Source organism: Stigmatopora nigra, chromosome 12 (genome assembly GCF_051989575.1).
Source record: "Stigmatopora nigra isolate UIUO_SnigA chromosome 12, RoL_Snig_1.1, whole genome shotgun sequence".
NCBI classification, from domain to species: Eukaryota; Metazoa; Chordata; class Actinopteri; order Syngnathiformes; family Syngnathidae; genus Stigmatopora; species Stigmatopora nigra.
In genome coordinates, this window is record NC_135519.1 from 12,269,743 (window position 1) to 12,294,978 (window position 25,236).

The window sequence follows — 25,236 nt, forward strand, 5'->3', positions numbered from 1 at the left end:
CTAGTACTGTGACTGGTTACTGGCCAATCACTTTTATACAATCCAATGACAATGAAATAAGTTATCATTGGAAAGTCAAAGGAGTTTTTGTTCCAGAGCATAACTTGTTTGTAAATTTCCAAAAATCTGAGCATCCTCTGTACTTATACACGTTGTGTTTGTGGAAAAGTACAGTGCCTTTGCCATTAATAGTAATACATAATAATAATATTTAACTTCCTGGTGGCAAACTCACAATCGATAAATGTCTTGCTGCTGTTTAAATATGTCACTCTGATGTCTTGTTGATTCCCTTGTTGATTTCTGACTATTTGTACAGCTCAATGGTGTATTTTTTTAATCTATTTTTTCAGCAAATGGTACGATATGTTGCAGGATGACGCATTCTGAACCGTTTGAGGTTAGTGTGGCGCTTTGCCCACAACATGATGAGACCAACCAACCAACTTTGGAAGCTTTCCACTTTGAAATCAATGTGAAATTTGAACCTTCCTCGTATGTCATTGTGTCTAAAATGGTCAATCCTGGAAATGCTCGCTAAACAAAGGCAGGGCTCTGTGTTTTACCATTATTACCTACTGGTATAGCTTCAGGGGAATTTTAAATCATTATCTGGATACAATAACAAAAAAAAGAGCAGCAACAAAGAAGTAATACCCGCCCTAACTACTTAGTGTGACGTTTATAACTCGTACAACTGCTTCTTGTGCCAGGTGCAATCCACAAATGTATTTTTCTTATAATTTATTAGTCATATTCAGTTTCTAAAGTGTTATTTTATCCTTAAAAACGCATAAACATGTATTTAGTCGTTCATAATCTACATTGACGGATGGATAGAAACACATTTATTGATTTATTGTCAGTTATATTGAATCATAGTGAATATTCTCTATGCCAAATTAAGTTCCTAATGGATTAATAAAGGTAATACATTTTTTTTTCAAATTAAAACATCTATTGATGAGTTGGAATCGAGGGATAAATTCCAGGTAGGTTTTGACCTTCCCTTCTGGAGTTCCCATGTTCTCCCCATACTTGTGTGGGTTTTCTGTGGGTATTCCAGTTTCCTTCTTCAACCCCAAAACATAAACCGAAATCAATTGGGACCAAAAAAACGCTTCTGAGATGCCACTTTATTCCTACCCACGCAAGTTACATCATCGCCAAGGCCTCAAGGCAAACTCCTGCAAGGAAAGGAGAAAACCAAAACATATCCACTAAACACAAGTGTTAAATGTCGTCCAAATAAATGTTTAATTCAAACGACAGGCCCATTTAAATGTCTCTAAAACAGGTTGTAGCTTTAAATTACAGAAGGCAATAATGGCTCCTGTGAAAAGCTTGCATCTAGTGTGTTTTATTTTCAGCTCCAGCGTCCGTCCATGGGCACGCCGCCTTGAGCCAATCGTGTCCGCATGGAGTCATCACAGCAAATCCATCGAGCGCCGTCTGTCATAAAGCATCAGTGTTTTTACCTCTTGTCATGTTAAGACGTAAACATTGTGCTATTCGGTTGGCTTTATTTTATGGTTGAGCAATATTAAAGGTTTATACGCGTCATAAATTAAATCCAAAGTACAAGATAGTTGATTTTTTTGGGGTAAAACTGGCAAGTACAAGACAAAAAAAAGCCTTATTATGTATTTAAACAGCAAAAATGTCTATCCAAACCCAATTGAACTCAGGTTACCTAGTTGAATACTAATATAAAGTTATGAAATTGCCCTCAGGAACAATTATGAGCACTAATGGTTGTTCGTTTCCTTGTGCTCTGCGATTGGCTAACAACCAGTACAGCTGGGATAGGCTCCAGCACCCCCTCAAAAATAAATAATTGAATGAACATCTTTACAACAATTAGTGCAAACAGGATAAAATGAAACTATATTAACCTTACTGTCTACTTCTAGTATTTTCTCTGCCTAGTTTAAAGAGAAAATAGTATAACTTAATAGTAAACATGATATGAAAAATATGTAGAATATCATAATTCAAAGATTCAAGTAAAGTTTACATGACTTGAAGGAGTTTTTTGGAGCTCTCTTCTTGACACTTAGGATGTTTTCATCATTGGACAATATTATCATCATTTGGGGTGATGGAGCAACAAGTCATACTTGGAAAGGGACCTTCTTCCAGCTAAGCTCCACCTCCACTCATACGTTTTATGCAAATGAGGCATGCTTTGGAACAAGTGGACGCCCACAATGTGGACATGCAACATGCGGCAGCAGCTTCCTGAGCGTGCGTCTGACGCTCGCGTTAAATACACGTTGCGTCGAGCGCGTTTGTCGTGGTGGATGCGCCGTTAAGGACAAAAAACACCGTCAAAGCACCTCGCATCTGCCATCGACGGCCATGGGGGGCCATGGATCAAGACATAATAGTAAGTTCACTCGAAAAATGTGCTTTTTATCATCTGTATCATTCTTATATGTATTTGTATAGGACATTTTTTAGTTAAATAGCTGTTTAGTTCGTGATTGTACTCAAGGCAACTTTAAAACAAGACCCCATGACATTATTTTTGTAAATATAACATTCCTGAATTACAAGTTCTTCTTCTATATTCTCTCAAAGATAAATACACCTAGGTCATGTGTTTTTGTTTGTTTGTTTTGTTTGTTTCCTTGCTCTAACTTGTCTTAACTCTAACGCCACTACAAAGAGAGTTTTGTTTTTTATTTGTTCTTTATTTTTGCTTCTTTGCCTTTATGAGATGTCATACCAGTTTAGTGTTTATATATACTGCACCAGTAAAGCTTTTTTTCTCTTTAAATTATTAGATTTCTTTTAATGACAACAGACAAATTGAATGTGAACAATCATGGCCATTCCTTCTAGTCAAAATAGCTTGGACATCTATAGCAGTCAATGGAAAATAATTATTTATTTCTTATTATTCTTGCAAGACATGCATTTTTATTTTCTCATTGATATTTATAAACTAAATGGGACCTGATGAGTGTAAAAAAATGAATTATCTTTTTACATGATGTATTTTTGAGCGAAAATTCATAATATCTTTAAATTGTAGCCTAGAAAAGGTCATAATGTTTGGATATGTTGGGCTAAAAATGTTTAGCCACTTGTTGCACAGGCTTCAATGAACAATATAATATGTACACCATGCCATAGAGATTTATATTCATATCTTTGACTCATAATGGAGCAAGTGTTTGGCCATTCATTACCTCAGAAATGATGATAATGCATTCTCTTGAGGCTACGCTATAAGGATATTAACCCACATTTAGAGTTCTAATGAATCAGAAACGACAGCAATTGTCGAGTGGTTAGTGTTGAAGAAGCAGAGTTGTGAATTTCAGCTCCAAGCAGACAGACAGATGGACTCTATCCTTGCCAAATTGCTCCTCTGGGGTGACTTGGTTGTGAGTAGCCATATTGGTTGTGTTGCAAATTCTTGGCCACCCACTGGCACGCTTTAGTCTGGAACCCGAAACCTGGCGCATATCAATAATGTCAGTCAGGGTTTTCTTGGGCTTCTCATCGCGCTCAAGGACCAATCATTCATTTTATGGCGTGTTTGTCATTTGAAGTCCACAGCTGCTTCGTTGTGATGTAAACAAGTCGAGTGTTTATGTGTATTTTGAAGAATCACAATGGAGGTTTAATCACATTATGTATCCATTAGGACTAATGATATAATAATCAGTTTTGATTTATTATTCAAGCATAAGTTGTTCCATATTTGGAGTTTGTTTACTTTTGATTTTGCAAATTATAATTGCATTTACAAGTGGAATGTAAAATTAAAGCAAGGAACATATTTTAATTTAATATCGCTCTAACAAAGTCGATCAAAATGAGCAGTATTACCATTTGTCTTTTGACCCTACGCAAATGAATTTGACAAATTATCCGGGTAATTACAAGTTGAAACCTGCTTTAGTGTGAATGTGCACTTATATGTGCACAAATAGTGGGTTGAGACAATGGCGTTTTGTTATCCACTAGACATGACGTACAAAATGACATCCAAAGTGTAGTTTTCTGGAAGTATTCATTGTGTTTTTGAGCAAGACAATTGAGCTTTGTTCTGTTGAAAAGACAGAGTCTAGAAATGCTCCGTCGATTGTGATTCTTGGCCGACGAGTCTAATAGAGATTATATGTCGACACTCCAAATTGCATGTGTTAATCAGCGGCTGGAAGAGAAACAACGTGGAGGATGTGTCTGGAGAGCCAACCAATCAAGCGACTCGAACGAGTCCAGCTGTCTTGACTTGATTGGTGATTGATTGATCTCCAGAGTACAAACTCTTGGCATTCCAAGGTCAGGCAAACAGAAGAGGCAATTGTATGGGCGTCAAAAACAGGACAAAATGTTTGATTTAAGCTCTTATTTCATTGTGGTTTTGCGACTTGAGATTTCTGATGACATATCAGATTTGACACATTGATGACAGCTTGCAGAGACGTCATGTCACCAACATAAAAGATAACCCAAGTGCTAAAAATGGCTGTCTGCAATGATAATTCTTTTTAGGGTTGTTTTTACCGTGTGGTTTGTCGCAAGATTCATAGAAATGTTCATACTTGTATGAAATATGAGTTGTCCGATTGAATGATAATATATAATTTAAAATCTAATGAAATACCTAAAAATTAAAGAGTTAGTGAGTTTGAAATAGATGCTTATTTTTTTCCTGTATTGTCACGCAGGTGTTGATATAACAGTAATTGTGTGTGACAGGTCTTTTGAATGGACCCGTTCCGATTACGTCTATTCCGGGTTACTCGCTGGACCAGAGCCACGCTGAAGATTGCGTGCTTCCCTACTCGTCTTCACCCTTGTATGGCCAACATAGACCCCACTGTCGATGTTCTTGCTGTATTGTACCGTCCGGCCATCATCACGGCAAACAAGCAAGGCAGCCTTCCTTTCAACAGCCGTGGATTCCCGAGGTTGAGCCGCCGCTGCTATTCCACCCGACAACCAAGGGCTCCCAGATTACGATTGACGAGTCTCAGAGGTATGTTAGAAGATTGGGGAGCTTCTGCAACGGCATCGTCTTCAGCAATAGAGCAGTGGCGGTCAATGAGGTGGTTCGGTTGAAGGTGAGTAAAATCACCTATCTTATGTTTCCATAATTTCATTATTGTTTAATCCAAAATTGTCAGAATCGGGTTGGTTCGCGGTTTTATGTGGGCCGGACCATTTTAGGATATTTTTTTAGTAAATAGATTAAAAGAACTGGATTAAAATCCCTGAATATTCAGTTTATATAGATCTAAAACAATGTTTATTTTGCTTTTTATATATTTTTAGATTTTACAAAAGTATTTTTGAACTAAAAACACAGAAAACATTGATTAATAAATGACAATTATTGATTTAAAAGGGGAAAATCAGGAAATTTAATATACATCTATACCCTTCATTTTAATTTGATCCTAAAACAAAGTCGGCACTCATGATTTACTTTCCCGGGCCACACAAAATGATGCGGCGGTCCATATTTGGAACCCGGGCCGCCACTTTGACACATGTATTTTAATCCATTCACCAATTTACCCTTCCGAGTCCAATTATCAGCCCATTCATTACTTCCCATATATTAATTAATATCCAGCCATCTGCCAAACTCTTTACACATCCATCCATTAATCATATCTAGTCCACCAATCACATCGTTCCATCTTATCAACCATTATAACACCCCACCCATCATAGATTCATCCATTTATCGATTGTCCAGCCTTTTTTTAATTTTCCCATTGATGAACCAATTAATAAAGCTTTTATCCATCAATCCTTGCACTATTTTACCCACGTAACCATGCAACCCTGAACCATTTACAGACAATCTTTCCTATTCCGTGCTTCTGTGTGGCAATATCTTGGAGTGCAACTGTTAGATGAAGTCCTCCTTCACGCCTACACGTCTTCTCACTTCTCTTTTCTCCTCGCGTGTTTTCTCACTTTTGTATTTGTGTTGGCCAAAGAGGCAGCTCAGCACAAGTCTCCACTTCACCTATCAGGACATTTACAAAAAGAGAGAGCACGGCAGACCTTGTTTGAGTAATGCTGTCCTCTAAATGCTATTCATTAAAGAAATATTTGTCAGTGCACTAGATGGATATGAACAGTTGACATTTCTGTACTTTTATATCTTGTCTTATCAAATTGCATATAAAAATGTTGAGGTGAGCCTAGAAGGCAAAGCAAATAAGAAATGTCCTAGAATTAATAGTAAGAAACCAACTACTTTAACTACTGTGCAAGCACTTCCAAATATGGGCAAGTTTGTTATGTTATCTTAACCTGCAACAACTTGGAAAGAAATCCAATGTAAAAAATGCCTTACTTTATCTGAAACCCTCATTTTTCTTTCTATTTCTTAACCACCAGATCACCCATACCCACCAAGCCTGGCAGGGTGCTCTACGTATTGGTTTCACCAGCCAAGATCCGAGCCAGATGAACCCTAGAGACTTGCCCACGTATTCCTGTCCTGATCTGGCTTCTCAGGGTAACTTCTGGGTCAAACCTTTGCCAGAAGATCTTCTCTCCTCTGAGACTGTGGTCTCCTTTTGGATGACCAAGAAGGGCAGAGTGCTCTACCGGATCAACGAAAGCATCCCAAAGAGGTTGTTCAGAATGGTTTATTCCTTTATGCCGATGTGGGCCCTTGTGGACGTCTACGGAAAAACAAAAGCCGTCCAGCTTCTCGGTAAGTGTACATCACTACCACTTCGGTTTGCTCCGGGTTCGATGCTAGTTACAATTCAACAGTTCAGTCCACACCCCATTGAAAAAGAGGGTTGGAAGATTGGGTAGATTGTAAAAACCAGAACTCTCCCTGATGGGTTTTTTAAAGGGTCACTGGATGAAAAAAAAAATGAGCGATTGGGTCATGTGAGATCTGCATCTTCTCACTGATTCCCTCCTTGGAATTTGCTTATGAGAAACGTTTATGTAGGAACAGCTGTATCCAATTTTGCAAAAAAAATACACAGAAAAATCCCCATTGGAACTATTACGCTTTCATAACTCCTTCCGAGAACGTTCCTGGTTCTCATCTCAGCATAAAAGCTGTCAGTATATCTATGTGTATATGCAGTTTTTTGTGCATTATTTTGCCATTTTCTATTCAATATTTTTGTACTGCCTCATAGTTCTTTCGATTTGAGTTGATGAAGTAATTAAAATGGCTTAATGGTCATTTGGAAGCTTACCAAGAACACCTTAAAGTCAATTTAGTGCCCTTTAGATTACTTTTTGCTATATTTACACATATTGAATAGAAGTGCAGTAAGAGGGAAACAAATATATGTCCCACTACCAAAAGCTAAAGTGCAAATAAACAGCATTGATCCTAATGATCAATGTTATCTATTCTATTCTTGCTTAGGCCTGTTACATAAGACTTTTTTCAACCAAAACATGTTCTACCTGTTTACCAGCAGTGAAATTAGAGGGTATTCAAATGTATACATTTACATTTTGTGAAGTTTAGTATAATACTTTTGTCACCAAATGACTGAATGTTTTATAGAAGCGAAAAACTGATTATTTGACACCAGGAAGTCGCAAAAATTGCTAGCTTTCTGATTAAAACACGCCTCTATGCCGGCATTGAACTCCGCTGAAGCGACATGTCGACAGTGAATACCTTATTTTTGTATAATTGTGAGATAGATGACTTTATGTCAGTCACCGCACGCCCTGACAAACTTCCCACCGACACATCCACTCAACTGACAGACAATCGTTGCAAAATGTTGACATTTAAATACTGAATATTCAAATTGGATCCAGAGAGTTCTGAAGAAGATTCGGTTGAAAAATGTCATTCATTGCAAACCTGGTAAAAGGGCATCCAATGTTATAGAAGGACCATAATAATGAAAAAAAAACACTTAAGTGCCACAGCATGTTCACTTTAAAATCCAGTAGAAGACTTGTATGAGGGTGCAAGAGTTTTCCCCAGCGTACGAATGATGCACCAGCTGTCGGTGTCCACCTGCTGAGAATAACACTATCTGACAATCAACCCACGTCTGTGGCACTTGTTTTGGGGGGCATACAAATGGACCGTTGGCGGCATGAGTGAGCGTTACGGAGTGTGGAGATGAATGGCAAGACTTTGGTGACCTTGGATTTTCTTGAGTTGAAATTGGCTGTTGGAAAAATGGCATCAAAACTAAGCATGAGATTTTATTTAAAGGGATTGGTGCAATACTGTGGATTAGAGCAATACTTTTTTTTAACATTGGAATAGAGAGATGTTATCATTCAAAATGCATTTGTGCATCATGTATTTCAGTTTAAGGCATTTTAAAAATTGCAGTTTTCATCCAAATTGACTGAAAATACTTAGTTTGTCCTATTTAAGTCAAGCATAAATGGAATAATAATCTGTAGTTTTATTTTTCCTCATTAATATTCAGCGTATTTCTACCACCGCGACAATTAATACAATTTAAACCACTTTTGAACATTTTTTACGCATATTACAGTTAAAAATGTTAGAAACGCAATCCATAAAACTGTCCAGTTCCCCATTATGATTGACAGTTCCCCCCATGCATTTTTACAGTGGCGACAAATCAAATCCAGCCGATAAAAGCCAATCTGAGCCCTGCTTTGCTTTTTCCCAAAATATATTTGTACCTTGGCATCATTCAGGTCCTCCTTTACCGAATCACAAATGTGTATATATATTGTTTTCATCTGGACTACAAGCTGGATCATAAATAAAGATGAAACTGAGTTATGGCAGCTTTGCGCGCCCCACAAATGTCGTTTACGAGGTCAAGCTGACGACATTGTGTTATTGTTCGCTTCTATTTCAATTCTCTGCCGTCAGACGGCTTATTTTGGTCGTCACATGGGTTTGTTTGGAGGATTAAAGGGTTTTAGCAATCATAGAGAACTATGATACACACTGATTACCCTCATCGGGTCACCTTGTTGGCTGGCAGTGAAGAAGAAAGCTCCATCCATTAATTTCATAAAGTGCCTGTACTCATTCGGTTTGTGGTTAAAATGTTGCCTATTCCAGTTTGAAACTACTACTTGGGTCACATTGTCACTTTTAAGTTGCTCAGTTTTTGTTCGCTAGATCCAAAACTCCAAAAACAAGGTCTACATTTTAGCAATATTTGCAATAATGAGGCAAAGTCATCGAAAGTCATCAAAAGTGCATTTCAGGCCAGAAAAAAGGTAAATATTGGAGTAATCATGAAGCTATTTTACTGAAATTACACCCAATGGGAGAAAATACCAAGAATTTTGGTTCATTTGGATTGTTCGGACGTAGCAATTATTCATTTTGGAGGAGGAAAAATAACAGAATTCTTTTCGAGGGAGTGGATGTTTGAACCTGATGAGAAGAACCATAAAAAAATACTTTCCCAAAGTCTCCACTTTAGGAAATCACTGAAGCTTGCAACCTGGTCCAGAGAGAGAGGGGATACTTAAGGCTCACATTGATATCCTTTTTCAGTCAAAATCACAAGGCGAGAGGCCAATAGTCCAAACTCGGTTAAACCTTTCACTTTCCGACTAGCTGCCTTATCTCCTTAACCCTTTACAGGGCGAATCTCGAGAGTATATTATTTTTAGGGATGACCAAAACGGTCTAGGGAGCCACTTGGTATGGGTCCCTAAGAAAAATGAATAGCTATGAGGATTAAAAAAATGAAATAGCGTTAATAGTCGGTGATTATGAAAGGGTTGTGGATGAAGTCTGTTTCAAATGAAGTCAGAATTTGGCCTGGATTTGTGGAAGCCAAATAAACTTGGGATTTGACGGAACCTGGCGGGGAGTGAGCGTCGACATTGTAATGGAGCGTGTCGTTTTTGGGTTTGCTGTACAGGGAAGAGGATAATGGCTTTCACATGACCACCATTTCTTGTGTTAACTGACTTCTGACCTCACGCCATTTTGGAGTTTTGTCAATATGAAATCCATTTCCATTCACATTACCCCCCTATTGGCTTTTCTCTTTTATAAGCCCCCTTTCCTGTTTAGGCAATAGCCCTCTGCTCCACCTTGCTCTTTTCTCTCCTCACCAATGACATCACTCATCCACATTGCCCTGGAAAGGCCCTCCTGGGGTGGGGGTGGGGGGGGTGTATGCGTACTTAGCCTAAAATCATCACATCAGCTCCAATGAATGTAGTCGGCCTTATGCGGTATCTTCTAAAGTGGCTTGACTCCCAAGGGATTCAAACCCGGGTATTCTCCGGATATACCGGCATCCTTTCACACCCCAAAAACATGCATTGAAATCGGCCGAGATCCAGCACCCCGCAACCCTTCTGAGGCTGAGTAATAGAAAAATATGAGTGAATTAATGTCGCTTTAAAATATAAAGCAATCCCAGCCAGGCTGCTTTTGAAGGCACAGCTGTGGTTTGATGCGCCCAACCCTATTTATTATTCAATGTGCTTTTAATACATTTGTCATTGCAAATTGATCTTCCCAAAACTGAAAATGTGTTCAGAATGACCTCATTGTTATAGAATGGGGGTTTCATAACCAATGAAATAAGACGTAAGGAGACTTATTTGTTTAATAACTGCAGTTTTTTATCTATTGATCTATGGATTTATCTGCCAATTGCTGCCTAAATATGTTTTATAATTGTAAGTACATTGATACATTCAAACTGCCATTTTAATGCATTTAGAAGTTCACTTTGGAAAAACACAACTTCCATTTTTTCCTCATCACGATGACATGGTACATTCCATGCATTTCCCCAAATGCCAATCACTTCCCTAACATCAAATGTAATTTTCCACCTGCCAAACACTTACGTCATGGAATAATTGAGCCTCCAACAATGACAATAACGTTGCCATATAGATTTTTGCAGGCGTGTTAGCCTCATTCATTCACTCATCTGAACCAAAACCAAAAGTCTCCTAAGAATGTCACACAGTGCAAAGGGCGTACGTCTTATAATCGTCCCACGCACGCACGGCGGCGGCTGAGTCATGTCGCCAAAGTCGTGACTGACGTGTAAATGCTTTGTACTTCCTCCCTTGTGGTTGCATGCTTTGCGCGCTTTTGTGCTACTTAACAAGAAGTTAAAATGTCAAGCGTAATGGCCAGGATAGAAGTTATCTCGTTGCTGTTGAGATGATAAGCTTGCTAATAATAAGATGCCGCTTCTTGCTTATGGCCACTCTTGGCGGAGGAAGTAATTGACTTCAAGCAGTTTTATCAGCGGCTGGCCGGAGATGTGCTGCTCCTCTCTGATAAAGGTGAGGGGGGGAGAAAGAATACCCTCCCCAGAGATCACCATAGGTTGGTAGAGCAGCCATAAATGACAAAATCAGCAAAATTGCACTAAAAAAACATATTTTCACGACTATAAGGCGCACCGCATTATAAGGCGCACCCTAAATGAATGACACATTTTATTTTTTTTCCCATATATTAAGCGCACTGGATTATAAGTTGGCCTGTCTATTTTGGAGAAAATTTGAGACTTTTAAGTGCGCCTCATAGTCGTGAAATACGGTAGTTTGCTAATAAGGTGGTGTACGAGTGGTTACCGCCTAGGGCTCGTAATTCTGAAAATGGAGGATTCTGCAACCTATGTGAGCCTTGTGAGGATGAGTAGTGTGGATTTTTTTATGTAAATTTTTTTTGATGCACTTAAATACGGTTTAAGTAGTCGTAAAGGATGACCCTGACTACAATTGATTTGTTATTTTCCTATATTCTCCTATAAATTGGTTAATTTTAAATGTTTTTTTATACTTGTATAAGTGTTTTTTTTACCCACAAGGTACTTGCAAAATATCTAACCAAATCAAGGTTTTTTCGCAGGAATTTTTTTGTTCCCTTCTTTTTTGATTGACACACACACACACACTGTTGCTACTTCAAAATGAGACCTGCAAAATCCATTTGTGGAAAGCATTCAAAAAAAAGAGGAACAAGTTTAGCCAGTCCTAAAGTCAAATTTGTTATGCAAACATTAAGACTGCTGGAGTCTCTTTTGTAAAAGATTACACAACATCTGAAGGCTGAAAGTAAATATATTCAGTCAAACTAGGGCTTGCTTTTACTGCTTTGCATAACAACACCACTATTAGGGAAATATTCAATGCTTTTACATTTCTATATTAATGTTATTCTCTTATTCTATTCCATTTTGCATTGTTTATAATATCAACAATCATATCAATATGTATTCAAACAGTATTTAAATCCACTATAACCACAAAGGTAAAGTATGTATATGTTATTAGTTTTGATATCATAGTCTATTTTAATTCTTGGATACAAAAAAACATATCAATATTTCACAATAATAATAGTAAAAGATTTTCAGTTAATAGTTTTACTAGAAACAAATATATATAAAAATAAAATGGGTATTTTTAATATTTTGCAACTGTTTAAATTTGGTAATATTTTACAATAATAAACAACAAATGTTTTTTTTCGTAAATAGTTTTATTAGAAAAAACAACAACTAAATAAATGGGTATTTTAAAAAATAATTTGCAATTGTTTAATTTTTGGAATCAAAAAATACACCAAAAGGAAAACAAAATATTTGATGATTTAGAAGGCAATTTGTAGCAAGGGAGACAATTGCCCACCAGCTTACATTACGTATATAATACCGAAGACTCGGCACTGGAGACGGACAGAGTGGGTGGGGAGGCTTCTTCTTCTTCTTCTTCACTCACTTGCTCTTTTTTTTTCCACATATGCGTTACATAAATCCGTCAGGAATCTTTTTTTGTTCTTTTCCTGACCCGCAGCTACAGTCCGTGGAGAGATGAATATGCTTCTTTGTACATTTACTGTACTTTTGCTTCATACTGCACTCTGTCATACAAATGGATGTTTTGAATTCTTTCTATTGTGACGGCCAGAATATATATATATATATATATATATATATATATATATATATATAACGCTATTCCACATTCAAGGGCATTAGAGTACCTTAACTCATTGTCAAGGCCTGAAAAACTCTTGTTTACTAACTGCTGTTGGACATTTTGTGTCGTCAATGGTAACCAAGAAAAGATTACAACTCTTTTAATAGTGGGAATGTTAAAGTGTCAAATATTGTAAATGTTAACAAACCTATCTTGTAGTCAAAGTCAAATGGTCTCAATTTTTAGAGCAATTGGTTCATTTATCATTGTCACTTGTTGTCAAGGAGATATGAATTGTTCCTTTCATTTTTGTTACTTAAGCATATCCAATCATCCAGTTTTTACTTTGCGCTAGTAGATTTGTGTTTTCATAAAACGGGTTCGTCACGAGGATTATCACAAACAGAAAACGAGTATTAGGTCAAAGGTCATAAACTGTCCGCACTATTTTCCCTATCAAATTAATCAATTAATATTTTATTTGATTTTTTACATGGATTTTTCTCTTGTTTACCCCACAGATAGCGAGACTCTACCACCAGACCTCTCCAAGTCCCATTCTGTCGCCTCCATCTCCTCCTCCTCCCGAAACGGAAGAAATAAACGAAGACAAAACGTTTCCCTGGCGGAGTTATACGAAGAAGGCCAGGACGAAGACGACGACGATTCCCAGCACTTTGACCACATGCCCCAAAACACCCAAAATCTCCGTCTATGCTCCGAATTCGGCGAATACCAAGACGACGAACCCCGTCTTCACCCCTCGCACGGAAAACACCTACACATAACCAATCGTCCAACAGTGGTCATGCAGAAGCAACTCAATATTTTTGGTAAGTTAACGTCCTTTAAGGTTTTTGTAACACATTTAAACATCAGAAAAAGATCAGCAGTTATCAGATTGCATTGAAAATGGTTGGAAGCTTCGTATAATATACAAATTTGGCTTTAAATTCGAAGCATACAAGCGGAATTAGTTCATTTGATGTATTCTTGCTTATTGGGTGATCACTTAGTGTTCATTCTGAGAAAAATGCAAGGAAAATTATCATTTTTTTCTAGTTGTAGTCACTCAAATGTGATGAGAAGATGATTTTTCATCAATTTAAGCTCCCCCACTGCCTGTTATTTATCGAAAACGGCATCCCTCATAATTGCACCCTACCAATGACCACCATCTGCATTATTAAATGTAATTGCACGGTGGTTGAAGATGCTCGGCGTTCCCCCCTGCTGAGCGTTCCCTTGGCAGGATGTCACTCCTCTCCACTTCCTCCCTCTCCTCGCTTCCCGCCTCTGCTGTGAGAGTACATCCTGCGAGACGTTTTCCCACTCCAGCCGCGGGCCCGGCGACTGCCGGTTGCCGTGGAAACGCGTTGCCGGCGAGGAGGGAGCCACGCTAATGTCACGGATGGGCGTCGCGGAGCTCGTGAAACGGAACAGATGGGACGCCGACGCTCCCACGCGATACTTGTCGCAATCTTACCGTGTTTGGAAGGAGAATGACTCTGGTGTCAAATGTATAGATGTAGGATTTACTGTTTTTAAAAACGCTAAACAGAATTAAACAGGGAAAATTGACTTAGCTGTCTTCAGGCGCTGTTTATATGGTTGTGCAATCTGGGATGCTTGCATTTCATTGGCTTAAAAGCTTGCCTTTTCTGTTCTGTTGGAGGAAACTTCCTGGAAAATTTGGCTATGTTTTTCTTCACTATTTCACATCATTTGATGCATCTCGTTGCCAATGAATGCTTAAAAAATGCTCTAATTTAACCCATTTAATGTCTATTGTCAGGTATGTCTCCTCACCCCGATATCCAAAGCCTAGTGAGATCACCCTCCTTCACAAATCCACCCATAGAAACTAATGTAGTCCAGGACAGACTACTCAACTCCAGCCTGACGTCCCCCAGAGGTCTGTAAAAAAACCCTATCTTACATCTCATCTACTTTTAAGCACACCTCATGACAATATGTCAACTACAAGACATTATTTACTACAAAAAGGATGCCAACTTGATAAAAAAAACTCCATGTGATGTTAAACTAATAACACAAACAAAATACCTCAAGTAATCACAACACACCAATATAACTTTTATTGAAGACCACAATAGTTCATTAATATCCGCATTAACTATCATTTTGCCTGCTTTTTCTCCTCCGATATGTATTTTACCATCAGAACCAGCAATTCCCTTGGTGATAGACCCTCCCATATCTACTCAAAACACACCCAGCATCATCCTGTCTACCCATAGACAAACACGTCTCAGATCGTCTTCTCGCACAGGTTCGTCCAATCTCTTACAAAGCATCTTTTCATATTGAAATTCAAAGAATATGACCATTTTCTTTTATTGTTTAGGCCCAGAGATGAGCGCTTCCGGGCCTAGCTCTCCCACTACACCGCCAGCCAGCGACGATAGCAACGATTGCGCCATTTGCTGCGACGACACAGCCGACACGGCGTTGTACAACTGCGGACATCTTTGCCTGTGCTACTCATGCGCCCTTAGGCTCAAGGAGGAGAAGTCCACCTGTCCTATTTGTAGGAAGCCCATCAAAGACATCATCAAGACCTACCGAGGCTCGTAAAACCTGGGTTTTTTCGTTGTTGAATCGTTGGGCTCAACTCAGGTTCTCAAGTTCGATACTACTTCGCTTTTCTTAGGAAGATTGCGAATGGTAGAGTGTCGATTCATGTAGAAGACCCATTTTTTGTCAATGGGGGATACGTATGATCTAAAAGCCAAGTGTGGCTGACATTAGATCGATTGCGTACTAGTTGAAAATGAAGTCAAGGTGAAGTATTGTATTTTTCGATTAAAAGATACATAGATAACTTAGAATTTGGGGACTTAGTTTGTTGTTCAGGGCTGAAAATCACAGTTTTTTTGCCATATTTGATTCAAAATGGCAATGAATGATTTTCAATGAGGTTCACTGAAAAAATATGTTCAAATTGAGTATCAAGATGGAAAAAGTTTAATGTTTATTTTTTTCCAGTTGTACTATGACTAGACTTTTTGTGCAATAATGGTTCAAATACAAACATTTACTGTTCACAAACAATACCAAGGTTTTGTGCAATAATGAACTTTTTTGTCATGATTAGAATCAAATTAAGTGGCTAATTTAATCATTTAATACTGTTAACCTGGAACAATATAATACATTTTTTTCTGGGTTCAATCAAAATAATAACAATAATAAATCTGAAGCTGTATAATATGACGGATTATTTATTTTTTGAGCGCTTTAATGAAGAATTTGTATCATCTGTGAGGCCACATTTATCTTATAGTGACCTATATTTATAAAAAAAATAAAGTAATGAATGGGGCATTTGCTATTCATGTGTTCATTCATGTGTATGTGGATTAGTTTTCTAGGGAAGGGATGTTTTTTTCTCAAATTGCAGGATTTTTCTTCAATAAAGTAAATGTGGAAAAAACGTTATTTTCGCTTTATTATTTCACCTAAAAATGGAATAATTTTACTTTAATAAAATTACATTTATTTTTTAAAGATTTGTTTGCTTTAAAAATATATTAATCTGACTTCATTCATACTTACTCATTGTTCTATCACATATTTATCAAATTACACCAAACAATTCTTATAACATGACCTTTATTTTCTTGTCCAACCTTTTGAAACAACCAGACTATTATTTTAATTGCCAAAAAAAAGAAAAGTCCCTTTTATTGTATACTGCTTGCCATGCACTATTTCCTCTACTACCAAAGCAAAGTGTCTTTTCTGCAGAGTCTGAGTTGAGCCAACGGGGGTTGTGCTGTAATGACAGGCACCTGATTGCAATCCACTGATTGCACCTCCAACACACCACAATTTTGGAAAAGAATCACATGTGACTTGCTGCAGGGATGTTCAAACTTTTTGGCTATAATATTTACTTTTCAAGGAGTTAACCTTTCACCATCTATATATATCATGGATATATATTTTTTATAGGTCACTGACAAAGCTCAGACATATATATAGATATATATATATAGAAATTCTGGGTTCTATTTCCACTTGGTGGCACTGTGAGTGGTCATAGGGCTTTTTGTGTGCCCTAAAACTGGATTTAAACCAGTCTAGGGTGTAGACTGGCTTACACCCAAAGACCGAAGACCAGTTGGGTCGTCTCCAGCAACCCCCGCGACCTTCTCGAAGATGGGCGGTAAGTAAAATGAATAAATGAATGCAAAAAATATATGCAACACATTTTACTATAGGCTGCTTATTGAATGTATGCTTTATAGTGCTAAAAATAACTAAAATAACTCAACAAATCAATCAAATGCCTTTATTGTCCTTATGCACAGTTGCATATAATGAAATTGATGGTGCTACTCCACAAAATGTGTTTTTCCTTAGTAAAAATAGAATTAAGTCATTAAAAAAGTCATGTAATTTTGGACTAAACTAGAGAGCAAACTTGTAAACGTGCCGCCATCTTACAAAGTATGTAAGTGGAGACAATGTGACAAACAGAGGTCGAAGGCCTTGGAGTAAACAGCCGTTAGTCACAATGATTCTGTTTATAGACGCGGTGACGTCGCTTTGTTATTTACACCATTGTGGCGACATGAAACAGGTGGCCGTGCGATTTCACGGCATAACGCAAAGGTTCGTGCGGGTGAAAGTGACAGAAAATTCATGGCATTCACGTATGGAGTTTGCAGACCCTGTCAGGATTATGGAGTGAGGTTGCAAGTTGGCCTTCTAATGGTTTTGGCGTGTTTGGCTAAATGTCTGTCTATTGTCCACACGCCATTTACATACTTCAAACTTACACACTTGGTGTCAAACGTAGTTGGTTTTGTGAGTTACATTTAATGTTAAGTAGATTTCATTTTATTTTTAAGTTACTGGGCACTATTGAAATTTTTTAATGACAGTGGCGTCCATTCCTCCAGAATAGATTGGTCGTCTGGCACTGAAAGATGAGTGTGGAGTGAATTGGAAATATGTCTTTGTGAATAGCGGGGAACTTTTTTTGGGTAGTTGCAGGTCATTTATGGTAATTTATTGATCATTTTTTATTGATTTTGTGGGAATTTGCAGGATGATTCTTATTTTATCAGTTCCTGTGGTTTTGGGGGGATTTCTTTGTGTATTCTTGTTGGTTTTGGAGCATTTGACAGTTTTTTATGAACTTAGGACAACTCAGTAGAGGACCATTTCTGGCCCACGGGCCGCACCTTTGGCAAACCTGATCTGCAGCCCTTTTTTGTATGGATTTGCAATCTAAGATGGACTTCAGACATGACGTTGAAACTGTTTAGATTTATAATTTTACTTCCCTATTAAGACGGGTTGGAAAGTAATTATAGTCAGAGTTCAACTTTTTGGGCAAAAATGGCAATTACTGTTGTGAGTTGGATGGTTTTTAAGTACAATTCTTGTTTTGGGGGAAACAGTGGGCTGGAATTTGAGAGATGCTGAACTCTGCTGCTCTCCAGTGGGCAAAAAAATTCAACTGGAAATGTAGTACTTAAATATAGTATTTTTTTTATCACCCTGCATTCAAAAATGGGAAAAAATGAGTTCAAAAAGTGCATTTATTTTCATTTTCAGGCACTTTAGTTATTGCTGTTTGTCACACATGAAAAAAATGGACAAAAGTGAGCACCCAATTTAAGGCTTCATGTAAAAAATATAAAGTCAAATTTACTGCCCAGCAGAAATTACTTTTTGACATCAAAATGGCGTTAAGAGCAGATGGGTCAAGTTTTTGGCGAATGATCGAGTACGTCAAAAGTTTTCAGTCAATGAATAAATACAGATTTGGCTTTTTTGTTGGTTTAACCATCAAAAGATTAGTTGTTTTTTTGTTGTTGTTTTTTTACGGAAAGCCGTCATAACTGGAGATGCTCAAAAAAGTAAGACGACATAAATGTGTGGAATATTTTACATTATGGTGATGTAGAGTATGAAAAAATAAAGCTATAAAAACATGCAAAAAAGACAGCACCAAAATGTGACTAAAACAGCAGCAAAAAAAAGAAAAAAAAGTTAAGTTTGAACAGCTCAAGGCTTTGTCAGTATAATAAAATCAAACATGCAGAAAGCTTAAAATACATAGAAAATTCTACAAAAAATCTTTACAGTAATCCCCCACTAATTCCCGTACCATCTATCGCAATTTCTCGTGTATATCACTGACTCGTTTTGAATATTGTGGGCTGCCATTTTTCATAACAACCTGACAATTTGGTCAAATGTGCTCTCGGTTTTGGAGTATTTATTTTATTTATTTAAGAATTAAAAAGAAATAACTGGGGGCATTTTATTCTATGACCTTTGACAAGGGTCTCATTAGGAAAGTAGTACTACATACGGTGGCAAATACATTTGAGGGGAGGAGCTAAGAATAGGCCAATTCGTTAGCAGAAGTTGTCAAACCCTATGAAGGGGAGGAGCTAAGATTAGGTTGTTTTGTTTGGGTAAGTTAACGAGTGACTAAAATCCAAATTAAAGAGCAGATGAATTTTGAGAATGTTTTTGAAGTGTGTGGAAGACAAAAAAAAACATCTAAATATCATTGATTTAGTTTTTAGGTCTGGAACAAATATTACGAACGTCCTTCACAAGTGGGCGTGGTCCAGATCTCCCTCGAGTTGGAATTACCGTAGTTCCTAAAACGAGGCCACCAAAGCAAGAAGTTGGGCTTTTTTACAAATGTTCTTTGGCTCCGCCCTTCCCCCTGGCATTGAGAGACGCACCAGCGCTCCGAACACGCTAAGGCTTCCTCTCGAGGTAATTGGAAGGAACCCAACCTTTCCTGGGTTTGCCGTTGTCCAGCACCTTGCAGTACCACCAGCCATTGGGGTTCCTCTCCAAAACCTCCAGACGGGTTCCCTCGGGGAAGCCCATGGTCTCCTCGTCGCCATGGTAATCGGCGATGGAGACGTAGATCTCCTTGAGGTTATTGTGGATGATGTGCGGCTTGGGCCTGACGGCCGACACGGGCAGGGCGTTCTTCGGGGGGCCGCCGGGTGAGAATTCCGTGACGCCGGCGCCGGGGAGGGGACTCCGAGCCAGCGGGGCCACGTTATTGGGCGGAGGGCCGCGGGGCGCCGTTCCAAAGGAGGCGTTTCGACGCACCGTGGGGCTAGTGCGTGGGTTATCGCCGGAATTGAGGGACTCGTTTCTCCTGAGGGAGCTGGCCGGGCTAGGGTGGTCCCGGATGGGGGCTGAGATGAAAACTGACTGAGGTCGGACCACTTGCTGACGCTTGCCGGCGTTCTGCTTGAACGAGCCGAATAAGCCGACCGGTTTGGAAAGACCGCCGGGTGGTTTGGAGGGGATGGGGGGCGTGGCCTTCTTCAGGTTCTGGTTGAGGTTGTTCATAGCCTGCACCCGCTGTTCGTTCTTCTCCAGGCTGTTGGATTTGCTGAGGCTCCCGGGCTTGGACGGCGTTCCGTCCGATTCGGAGCCCCCGCCGCCGCTGGCGGGCTCCAGGAAGTAGGTGGGGGCCCAGCCCTCCGCGTCGTCCCAGCGTACGTACCACCAGCCGCTTTCCTGCTTCTCCAGCACCAGCACCTCCACGCCGGCGGGGAAGCTAAGCTCCGACTCTTGGACTTTCTGGTACGGGTCGGTGGTGCGGTATAGGACGCAGCCTTCCACGTCCGAGTCCCCACGGCTACCTTTGGAGTAAACGGAGGAGAACTCGGAAGATGTGCTCTGAGACGAGAAGGAGTCCTCGGAGGAGACCACCGAGGCGGTTTCGGAATCCTCGCCTTTGCTTTTGCCGCCGTTCTTCAGCTGGCCTGTAGGTCGTAGTTGTCTCCGCAACGTGCTGATGTCCATCTTGTCTCCGCTGGACGCCTTGGCCAGTTGAGGCTTGGGACGGACCACCGGCTTGGGTTTGGATGGGGACCTGGTGTTGGGAGACGATTTACTGTCCTCTGGGGGGTCTTTTTTGTCTCCTGCTGATGATTCGTTAGAACCCTCTTCGCTCTTGCTGGAGGTTTGACTCCCGTTCAAATTGATCTTGAGCTTACTAGCCGCGGATCTCCAGCCTCCCGATTTGGCGACCGCCATCTTGCCCGTCTTGGCTGTCTCGGACGCAACGCCGGCCTTGGATTCGCGGCTCAATTGCCGCTCTGGGCTATCCTTGAAAGGGTGGTAGCCCTCATTCTCATAGATGCACTCCTCCTCAGCCTCTTGGCTATCTTCAAACGACCCGCACATCCTAAAGGAGGCGCTGCGGAGCGAAGACGCCGGAGAAGGTTTGGAGGAGCGTTGCGATCCTTTCTCGGAGGACGTGTCCTCGTTTTTAGTGTCCACCAATGAGGCTTCTCCTCGCAGGAACTCAAACTCCGACTCTAAGTCCAGGTCGCCGATGGCTGGGACGTCGTACTCGGGTTCTTCGTACACGGGTTTCCCGGGCGAGGTCGGGGACTCGGGAGCCTCGGGGGGTGCTGTCTCTGCTGAGTCTTGCTTTTTGACAGGCGGGGCAGGAGGCGGGACTTTTGGCCGACAAAGCGTGCTGGTTCTACGGTTCAGGTTGGGCTTTTTGCGTTTGTCAATGTAGGAACATGGAGCCCAGCCTTCTTGTTCTCCGATCTGGACGTACCACCAACCTCCAGAATTCTTCTCAATCACCTAAAAAAATGGACATTAATCGTGAAGATATTTGACTTAGAAGCGGTGGATTGCGAGATTGTCACCTCAGCTTTTTGGCCTCCATTAAAACTGATCCCGTCGGAGATGCAAGACTGGAACTCGGCAATTGTGTAATACTCTGCTTCAACTGTAGGGGGCTCTGGTGGGCAGGGCAAAGGAAATCCCTGCGAAGAAAATATTTATAGTTATTAGTCATTCAAAATAGGGTAAATAAAAGAACTAAAGCATTTTGCTTCTGAAAATAGTAGGAACAACTACTGTGTAAAAATAAAACATTTTATATAGTCACAATTTTGATAAAACATGATGTTATGTGACAAAAAAACACTTACCAGGGTTGCATCTCTTCGTGGCGGAGGTTTTTGTCTTAAAACAGGTGAACCTACAAAACATCAGTATAGATTAAATACATTAGACATTATGATGGATATTTTGATATCTTAATAAGCGCCACTGACCAATTTCAATACGGTGCGGCGCCACACGAGCTACAGCTGGCGAAGCCTGCTCCGTTTTGCCCTTTCCATCTGGAGGTCCCCCCACCAGGCCCGATTCCGAACACGGAAGCGGCAAGCTGATCTCCTTACGGAGAACCCTCGGACTCGGCGCTACGCTCTCGCCGTCCTTTTCACTCGGACCTTTCTTGTTGAGAAGGTTGCTGATCTCCATGATGTTCCCGATGATCTCCACCGGGCCGGCAGCCGGCTTTTTTCGGGGTGAAAGCTCTTCTTTCATTTTCTTTAAGTAGGAAGCTGGAGCCCAACCTTCCTTATCTTGGTACCTGCAAATTGCAGAAGAAAAGTAGTAGAAATCTAAACTATTTGTACCCTGTGAATGAATTGTGGAGACTCACCTGATGAACCACCAGCCCTCCAAGTTTTTCTGAAGTACTTCCACGATGGCTCCTTTCTCAAATGCGATTTCATCTTTGCCTTGGCTTGTATAAGCTTGCACTGTGACATATTTCTCCTCTGCCAAACAAAGAAAAAACATGGTTTAAATTCATTATTTAGTTTAGATTTTAATCATTTTTTACTGGATTTTTTTGACAATAACCTGGAGCCCAATTGTAAAATGAAATAAATCCTATTTAGAATGAAGTTATCCTGCTTCTGAGGCACTTTAGTGCATTAATATAGTTTTTTCACTCATTTTTAATTATTATTTTAATTCTTTATGAATTTTTGGTTGTATTTATGGGTTTAATGAATAATAAAATGGTAAATTGCATTGATTTTAAGACACTTTAGAAAGGTAAGCTTTTATAAAGATAAAATAATACATTTTGTCAAACTAGACACTAAACAGGGTTGTGATTGCCTAAAAACCAATCCAGGGTGTCCCATAGTTCGCCGAGGTAGGCTCCAGCACCCCCATGACCTTTCTAAGGATAAGCACTTTAAAAAAAATGAATAAAAAAAACAGCCATAACTAAAAAGTTATTTTCCTTCATTTCAACATGCACTATAAAACTTATAAATATAAAAATATGTATCACATTTCATATTTCACTGCCTCGATGTCCAATCCATAATGGCCAAATGGATGGTTGAATTTGTCCAAAGAGCAATAATATCCCTCCGTAAATCGCATTTTAAAGTCAGTGTAAACAGAGACTAGCAACATAATTGTCAGAGATTCAAATATTCTGGGCAACGCATGGTGAAGTACGCCATGTTGTTGCTTGCGTACGGCGTAATTGCAAAGATGGAAACGCTGGCTCATTTGGTTTTGTTTACATTAAGTGCATCTTGGGCATCCCGTGAAGTGTCCTTGGCCCGCCGCCTTGAAATTTCAACGTATAATAGCGGGAGAGACTCCGTGCTGATTTATACATTCCTGCAAGGCCATTGCAGAGACACCATTTCCCGTCATTATGGCCAAGAAAGCAAAAAAACGCCAAAAAAAAAGTCCAGAGAAGATCAAGAAGAGTGTTTGGGTTCCTGCTTACTCATTTAGTTTCTTTTGGGCAGATTAGAATTGGTTGTTTTAACTTGAAACATGCAGATTTGTTTTGAAACACAAAATATGGTGGCAGAAACATTATTTTGAAATATTTTAACATTTTTTTGACAAGAATAGTCCAATTTGTAAGAGTAATCTTTTTTATATTGTGAGTCATGACTCTTGGTGTCATTTTAGCTATTAATATTTTGTATAGTACTATAGTATGTTTTTTTTGTAGATTATTTTGTTAACATTTTTCTCATTTCTGATCCCTAGTCGCTTAACTTGAATAAAAGATAGTTGTTGGCCCATTTTTCACATTTAATCATATTCATATGTCCTCATATTTGGTTAAAAACTATGCTTATTTTGGAAACTCCGCAAAAACTGAACAGCTAAAAAACATATTCAAGAACACTATAAAAAGTGCGTTCCCAGTATAAATCATTTCCCAGTTTCATAAAGTCGGCACTCATGATTTACTTTCCCTGGGCCACACAAAATGATGCGATGGGCCAGATTTGGCCCCCGGGCCGCCACTTTGACACCTGTGCACTACAATACAAATATGCCTGAGCCGCTTTTCTCCGACAACCTGCTAATTTATCTCATAAGACAGCCACATTTTCGGGATGGGATGATTTCACCTCAGTGTCAGTGTTAAGTTAGTCAGATGGAATTTACACAAAGACGCCATGCAAGACAAAACATAGAGGGGTCAAAGGTCATGGTGCAAACCAAGCGAGACATCTGTCGCACTTCACCTCGGCTCTGCTGCCGGCTGATGACACCCCCCAGCGTCCATCTCCGGTCCAGCCTCTTCAGGTGGGCCTTGTGTCGTCGCTTAGTGACTGACGGATACAAACGTGGACCAGACAGCGTATACACACACAAAAAAAGCATATGAGGATGTTAATGGGAATGACGTACGGTTGATTGGGAGGGTTATGGGGGACATGTTAAAAAAAAGATGTGGCTTTTAATGAGGATGTTGTTAGTTAGCATGGTTTCCCCCATCTTGTCATTTTGGAGCATCTGAGCCACACATTGTTGCTTCGGGGAAATTACTTGGATTACAGGGAAGGTTGACTATGTCTCGTAAATTTGTGCAGGTGGACTTAAGAAAGTGGTTGCCATATTTATGAAATGTTAAATTTTTGCATAGAAAGAGGATTGGGGGGGGGAAAACATGTTTTTGGGGACAGGGTTATAAGATTTTTATGTTTGTTAGGGAGTTTAATAATCATTTCCATGCTTCATTTGTTGTTGTTTCCAACAAAATGCTGCATAAGACTTTTTGCTAATATGCTGCAATTGCTTCGCTTTCATTTCAAAAAGGCAGAATGTTCCACTTATGTGAATTTAAAACCACAAAAAAGACATTCAAAGGTGTTTTTGTTGAAGTGGTGATGATATCAAGCCAAAAGTATTGGGACGTTTGACGTCAATTGGGTGGTGACTTCTAATTTGAATGATAAGGTCATAAAAATTAATTAGAATTCTAATTCAGTTCTTTCAAATAAAAGTCATGCCTTGACGGAACAAAAAAAAAAAAAACGCCTTTCCCCAAATTGTTCCCACTAACTTAGAAGCCTGGAATTTTCCGGAATTTCTTTCTAGCGACTTAATATGCGTCTCAAAACCACCAATATGAGTTGTAATAGTGTCATACCTTCATACTTGACTCCTAGAAAGATTACAGATACAATTCTCCAATTATTCATTCATTTATTTATGTATACAGTAATTTTA

The 25,236-nt window shown here is 39.4% G+C and overlaps 2 protein-coding genes across 4 annotated transcripts in view; one reads left to right on the forward strand and one right to left on the reverse strand.

The window, feature by feature from the left end:
- Nucleotides 1-2,217: 2,217 nt before the first annotated feature.
- LOC144205803 (E3 ubiquitin-protein ligase NEURL1-like) lies at nt 2,218-16,123 on the forward strand. Its single transcript, XM_077730393.1, has 7 exons — nt 2,218-2,389; nt 4,720-5,084; nt 6,379-6,700; nt 13,413-13,724; nt 14,687-14,806; nt 15,077-15,184; nt 15,260-16,123. Exons 1-7 carry the CDS (start codon nt 2,362-2,364, stop codon nt 15,487-15,489), a joined length of 1,485 nt encoding a protein of 494 aa, XP_077586519.1. The 5' UTR covers nt 2,218-2,361; the 3' UTR covers nt 15,490-16,123.
- Nucleotides 16,124-18,449: 2,326 nt separating this feature from the next.
- The window catches only part of LOC144205489 (SH3 and PX domain-containing protein 2A-like), a 36,104-nt gene continuing 29,317 nt past the window's right edge, over nt 18,450-25,236 (reverse strand). The window contains exons 2-8 of one of the 3 annotated variants that reach the window (XM_077729893.1): nt 25,157-25,171; nt 24,249-24,335; nt 22,391-22,508; nt 21,996-22,318; nt 21,870-21,919; nt 21,582-21,701; nt 18,450-21,516 (exon numbers count right to left, since the gene is read on the reverse strand). In XM_077729893.1, the coding sequence (XP_077586019.1) occupies nt 19,648-21,516; nt 21,582-21,701; nt 21,870-21,919; nt 21,996-22,318; nt 22,391-22,508; nt 24,249-24,335; nt 25,157-25,171 (2,582 nt within the window). In that variant the 3' untranslated portion in view covers nt 18,450-19,647. The remainder of the gene's footprint in view (nt 21,517-21,581; nt 21,702-21,869; nt 21,920-21,995; nt 22,319-22,390; nt 22,509-24,248; nt 24,336-25,156; nt 25,172-25,236) is intronic. The other 2 variants (XM_077729891.1, XM_077729892.1) reach the window with 2 other exon arrangements.

Excerpts from the sequence above, each read along its gene's own strand:
- LOC144205803 (XM_077730393.1), top strand. The coding sequence starts at position 2,362 with ATGGGGGGCCATGGATCAAGACATAATA. Across the intron at positions 6,701-13,412 it reads AAAAGCCGTCCAGCTTCTCG|ATAGCGAGACTCTACCACCA; the intron begins GTAAGTGTACAT and ends TTTACCCCACAG. Across the intron at positions 15,185-15,259 it reads CAGATCGTCTTCTCGCACAG|GCCCAGAGATGAGCGCTTCC; the intron begins GTTCGTCCAATC and ends TTTATTGTTTAG.